At 32.9% G+C, this 6,755-nt stretch overlaps 1 protein-coding gene across 1 annotated transcript in view; it reads right to left on the bottom strand.

Annotated features, from left to right (window-relative positions):
* The window catches only part of EMC2 (ER membrane protein complex subunit 2), a 64,411-nt gene that overhangs the window by 36,045 nt on the left and 21,611 nt on the right, over positions 1-6,755 (bottom strand). Inside the window, exons 3-5 of the mRNA XM_044668783.1 lie at positions 3,698-3,762; positions 2,010-2,095; positions 250-307 (exon numbers count right to left, since the gene is read on the bottom strand). Of these exons, the coding sequence (XP_044524718.1) occupies positions 250-307; positions 2,010-2,095; positions 3,698-3,762 (209 nt within the window). The remainder of the gene's footprint in view (positions 1-249; positions 308-2,009; positions 2,096-3,697; positions 3,763-6,755) is intronic.

Below are 6,755 nucleotides of genomic sequence, written 5' to 3'. Positions count from 1 at the left end.
ATTATATATATATATGTATATATATGTATATATACATATATATATATATGTTTGCTGGATGATGCCTTCTTTGGTGTGAGGAGAAGGTGGGCTGAGATACCAGAAAATAAATTCTATTAATAAAAAAATGAATAAATTTGGACTCCAAGATACACTATTTCCCCCTATGTTTTAAAGATATTTCTTTGACTTTCAATGAATTTAGTATTGAGTTTCATATTGCTTATTTCAAATTACCAAGTAACTTACTGTGTTCGTTGGATCCTCCTGTAAAATTCTATCATAAAGCTGTATAGCATCCTCATACCTATTGATTTTAAAAGAAACAAACATTAATTTTATTTAAAAAAATTTTTTAAACAAACATTAATTTTTAAAAACTTGAATACAGGTAAAGTACAAATCTTGGACAAAGTTAAACTAGTAAAGTTTGAAATCCTTTGTGACATTTGTTCATTTTTGTTCATTTTTATGCTAAAACTTTTATAAAATTAGTTCCAAAAAAGATAAATTTAAGATATTTAATATAGTCTCTTAAAAATAAAAGTTGCAGAAAATATTCTCATTAAAAATCCAATTTAGACACTGGCCATAAAATCAGAATCTAAAACAAATATCATAAATTATGCTGAAATCCTTAATAAAAATACACAAATACCTAATACCATTCAATAGAAATCTAAAACCACTAAGTCAAAAAAAGTATATCAAATTCATGCCAATGCCTATTTTATTCTAGGATTCTATTACTAAGCTATTTCCTCACAGTTTTTGATCAATATAAATACATATTTTTGAGCATCTATTATTATGTGCTAAGTACTATGAAAGGTACAAAATATAAGATATAATCCCAGCCTGAAAGGCTAATTTTTTTGAGGTGACAAAACATAAAAATCGTTTGTTTTTAAAGGCAATACATAATTATGACAAAATGAGTGTTATACGTAGTATTGTAAGAGTTTAGAAAAAAATATAGGACTCGCTATTAACATTTTCTATAGGTAATAACCTTATACAACAAATGTCCTCTTTGGTTCTTGTCTACAATGCTATTTCTATGAAGAAAAAGTAGTAATATTACAACTGGATTAATGGGCAGGAAGAGTATTATAATTTATAGAATAATTATGAGGAAAACCCACAAACAATAAATATAACTACTTTTATTTTTATGGAAATCTCAGTAAATAGTAAATAACTACAATTCTCCACATTTCTCAAAGAAAAAAAGACTATCCCCATCATTTTTCATATCTAGTATTGATATAGCTGAACTACTCAAGTTTAAACCAGAATGGTCATTTCAGGATTAAAAATCATGGATTAAATTTAAATTTTCACTAGAGGAGTAAGCATAAGCAGCAGTATCTAAGTGGGAATCAGGAAAGTTGATCTTCATTTGTCAATCAAGGGAAAATAAATAGTAGTTGCCTTGATCTTGAGTTACGATTTTTTGGGGATTGGTTTTGTTTCTGTTTTGGGGGGTTGTTTTTTCTTTTTCTTGTCTTTTTAGTGAGAAAGGAAGAGAGAGAATAAAAGAGGTTATTTCCCAGTGGATTCTCTATTTAATTGAGTTATAACCTCACTAGCCTATTTTTGTCATATTCTCTCACAAGATTGACTAGACTTTAAAAAAAAAAGACAAGAAAAAGAAAGATTAATACCAGCTGCAGCTTGCACTGGGCTCCATTAAGGCAAACAGCTGCTTGTCATCCCCACACCCACCACATGACTATGGGGGCTTTGGCATGTGTGGGCAAATACACATATACACATCCATCAGAGAACTATCTTTTACCAAAAAAAAACCTGGAGAACAGGTGAAAACAGGTCAAAGGTCCTGGACATTCATACACAGCTGGTAATAAGTAGTTGTATGATAACTAGATTAAATTTATAAAGTCCCCAAATGGCCAAATCAGGAATTCAATTATCTCTTTAGGGAAATTCTAACAAATGACATTAATATGTTTTCTGAACTGAAATGTTTAAAAAGATTCTACTACCTTTCCATGGCTTCAAATCTCATACCAGTTAATCGTTTGACTCTATGGCTTCCTGGGAATTGTCTTCTCAGCTCCTGAAGACAAAACTGGGGGGGGGGGGGGGGGGGGGAGTCAATCAGGAAAAAGGTCTGAAATATGATAAACATGCTATATATCCTAGGTCATAAACAAACGGAACACAATATTCTAAAAGGCCAAAACTTTGTTCTACAATATCAATCACTATTAACAAGCAAAACACAAAATAAAAGCTTCAAACTTGCCAAAGGTATTTGCCATTGACAGAAATTTACAATATAGTCAAATTCAGATTAGAATGTCATATAGATGGCAACATATTCAAAATATTTCTGTTAATGGATGACATCTGGACATGAGGTCCAGAACATTGCAAAAATTCCCAAGAAATTCATAACCATTCAAAAGTCTGAAGTGGAGAAAAGCAGGCCTCCTTTCTAGGCTAAAATTCACAAATGGATAACCCAAATCCACAAAACTCATCCATCAATAAGTACATGCATCTTGAACAGACACTGCATAGAGAAAATGGGCTGTGCCCATAAGTGCAGAAATAATAATGGTTCCGATACTAATGTGAAAAAAAGAAACATTTTCAAATAAAATTTGATAAAGAATTTTGGGGAATAGAATACCACGTATTTTGAGTGCAAAATAGAAACAAACAGTAATAACAATCTTTATATAGTATTTTTAAGATCTGCTTGCAAAATGCTTTACATATGTTAGCTCATCTCATCATCACAACAACTTTGTGAGGTAGGTGCTCTTATTACCATTTTACAGGTGAGGCACAGAAAGATAAAATGACTTGCCCAGGATCATAAATCTAATGGCAAGTCTAGGCTAAAGGCAAAATTCAAACTCATGTCTTCCTGACTCCAAATATTGTGACCTAGTTGTCTGTTCTCATCTTCCAACAGAATCTGCACAAAAAGAACCTATTTTTAAGGATACAAGTAACAAGTAATAAAAAAATGGTAAATTTATTATGACCTGGATTTAAAAATATCAACATGTGTAGTAGAAACTCCAACATTCTCAAGATCTAAGCAAGTACGTATTGTTGAAAAAAATATAATGATAATTTGTTCTTTGATGGTACAGCACTGTTAATGCAAAAATTATCTGACAAGGGCAAAGTCAACAAGTGGGAATAAATAAAATTCTGAAGTGTCTGAGATTTTGTAATTCAGGATTAGTGATATAGCGCAATGCTTTTTATAAATTTGACCCTGATTGACCTGGAGCTATTCCCCAAATGAAATTCATCCAAAGGACAAATTTGCCATCATTAAAAATTTTTTAAATAATATGATGCACGAGATGTTGGTATTTTGAGCAAAGGTAGCATTATCTGAATAAGCACATAGACTCCCAAGAAAAGAACTTTGAAGCTAACAGCCATATAAATGTATAATTTAAAACAAAATTCATTACACACTACATACTTTCAAATTTTGTTCAAAATAATTTAAGACTTATTACTCTTATACTCTTGGCATCTATGCTATTTGAGTAAAGATAAACAATTTATGAACTAAAAGCAATCTTTTTTCAAAAATTGGGTTGCTACCAAAGCATTTTTTTAATCTAAGTCACATCTTCTCATGCTAAATTGTAACTATAAAGGATGTATACAAGGCCAATAAAACAGTTTAAATACCTACCAATGCTAGGTCATCCCGACCATAGTCCAGAGCAGCAATCATCACCTGTTCATATATTATCCAAACTAGATAGATAAAAAGATAAACAAGTAGATAATTTTAAAACAAAAATGCCTAAAACATATTAATCACCTCATCTATTTCCCAACAGATATCAACAATTCCTACTTTACTGAGAAAATCAAAATCATTTATTACTAGTTCCCCCATCTTCCCGAAGCCATTGCTCAAAACTCCTATTATTTTCATTTATTCTCTCCTCCTTTCTCTAATTCAATTCATTAAGGATTAAGTACTAATGACGCTAATTTCTGGGGATACAAACACAAAATGAAAAACTGACTCTACTCTCAAGAAGTTTACATCCTACTGGGAGCATACAATATGTAAACAGATAAGTGCAAATTACTGCAATCAATACTTTGAGGAAGGAGAGAACCCCAAAGACATTGGGGTGGAGGTGTAAGGGAAAGAGGGATCAAGAAAAATCCCTGAGAAAGCTGTGCCCTTTCCCCTTACCAACCCTTCTACTTGTGCCCTTCACTATAGGAGGCTACCCTATTAATCTTTCTCTAAACTTCAATTTCTCTCTATCTACTGGCTCCAATCAATGTCAGTTCTCTCCTCTCTAATCTAAATTCAGTATAGCTACCTAAGGAACTAATCTGCACTGCCTTGCTCAAAACCCTTCAGTGTCTCCTTCTTCTCTCCAACTTATTCTGGGATAAAATAGTCTTCAGCTTGACATTCAAAGCCTCTATAATCTGCCTCCTACCTCTCTTTCATTTCATGAGATCCACATTCGAAAAAAACTGATAACTAACTGGTATCCAAATTCCATCTTATGGCTCATAAATTGGCACAAGCTATCCATGATGCCAGAAATGCTCTGCCTCAGTCAGGGGCCCACAAAATTACATGTCTTAACTTCAAAGTTCAGTTCATTTGCCACTCCTCCATAAGGATTTCCCTGGTCCCTCTGATTCTGTCCCTATTTCTTATGACCTTGCTACTCTACATGCATCCCCTTTACAAAATCTTTGAGGGCAAAAACTTATTTTTGTCTTTGTATTCCCAGATCCCTTTGCATACAGTTAGGTACTTAATGAATTTAGAATTGCCAAAATTCTACCAGTTTCTGGTTCTACTGTTTGAATCAATAAGAAATAAATCTATATTCTTTGCCACCCAATAGCCCTTTAAGAGTACGTAATGAAATCTAATACAGAATTAAAAAGTCAAAATCTCTGTGATCAACACTTTTGTCCATTACACAAATACTTATGAAGCACCTTCTATAGAAAACTGTTTTAGATGCTATGGAAAATAGGGCTCAGGGCATTTTTCTCTCTGGGTGTCCTACTTGTCCACAACACTCTCCCTCCTCAACTCCATCTACTGAATCCTTCTTAATTTTAGTGCCTTCCGTTAATTATTTCCTCTTTATCCTAAATATAGCTTGCTTTGTATACATTTGTAAGTTCACTGAGGGCAAGGGCTGTCTTTTGTATCTTTTTGTATTCCCAGTGTTTGAAATAGTGCCTGCCTCATAGTAGGCACTGAATAAAGTTACTGATTGAGTACAAAGGTAAAGGTAAGTAAGATAGTCCCTGTATTCAGGGAGGCCTAATATGGGAAATTACACATAAGAGATTAGGAAATATGAAACTCCATGGTCAGAAATGGACCAATGCAAAATATTCAAAGGAAGACATTACATTTGTTCTGAGAAAGAAGGAATGAAAAGGGAATGCAAGAGGGGGCTTCATGGAAGAAATTACTTTGGAACTGGCACTTAAGGGTAGGTGGTATTTCAGTGTTGGGAGAAGAAAAACATACAAAATAGGCTCAGAGACTAGGCTGCAAATCAAATTGGTGAAAACCAAAGAAATCGTATTTCATTCGATAGGCTACAAGGTGGCATTGAAGGGATTTTGATCATAAATACCATGTTCAAAGCTGTTCATTAAAAAAGATTAAGCTTGTGTATAGGATGGAATTTAACAGGGAGTTTGGATTAGGAAAAAGAGATTAAAGACAGAACTACTTCAGAGGATATTATAATAGCATGGGTGAGAGGTAATAAAAAGCCTGAATTATAAAGGTTACTGTATTAGGACAGATTCAAAAGCTTTTATAGGGACTGAATCCATGAAACTCAGAAGATGACAAAATAGAAAGGATAAAAGGAAGGTGAGGAATCTAAACTCATGCATCTTTTGAGGCTATTAAAAAATGGCAAGCAAGATGAGCTGATTTTGGCAATCCAATTCTAGATATATTGAAATTTGAGGTATAGGTAGAAAGTTTAGGTAGAGATGTGATACAAACCAATATTCCTTTGTTTCTGGAAAGAGAAAACAGACATTGTAACATGAGACTATGGGACTGATGGGGTTCATCACTGAAGAATCTATTAATAGAGAAAAAGAAAAGATCTCAGAACTTTATGGGACACATAATCAAAGATACAAAGAAAAAGCAAGCAGCAAAAAAAGAGTAAGAAGGAATGAATGATCAGAAAGGTATAGGTACCAAAAGGAATTCAGCATTACAGATGCAAATGGAAGAGGTCCATAGAGGAGAATTTGGTAAATTTCTTCACTTAAATAGTGATGCAAGATGAGGATGACGATGCCTTTTCCTACCATTATTTCTAGAGTTCAGTTATAAAACTGTTTTTCTTCCACAAATGGAAGGAATATTTTTTAACAATTGGAAGAAGACCAAGTAAAAGTGGCTGACTATATTAAAAAGCTGCATAACAAAACACAAAAAAAATAACATTCAAAAATATTTATAGTAAATATGACAGATAAAAAGTCCTCTAATATCTGTTATAAAGATCCTTTCTAGTTTGCAATAGATAAATGGTGCAAAGGATATAAACAGTTGTCAAAAGAAGAAACACAAGCATTAATCATCAGTTGGGAAAATGCTCAAACTCACTAATTTAAATCCAAGAGATTCAAATTAAAATAACTTGAAAAATCAACTCACTCATGAAAAAATGAACAGCAAAGAAACACTGACAGAATAGTAGGGGGGGAAAGTACAC

Source organism: Gracilinanus agilis, chromosome 1 (assembly GCF_016433145.1).
Source record: "Gracilinanus agilis isolate LMUSP501 chromosome 1, AgileGrace, whole genome shotgun sequence".
Lineage (NCBI taxonomy): Eukaryota > Metazoa > Chordata > Mammalia > Didelphimorphia > Didelphidae > Gracilinanus > Gracilinanus agilis.
This window is presented reverse-complemented; position numbering and strand designations above follow the sequence as displayed.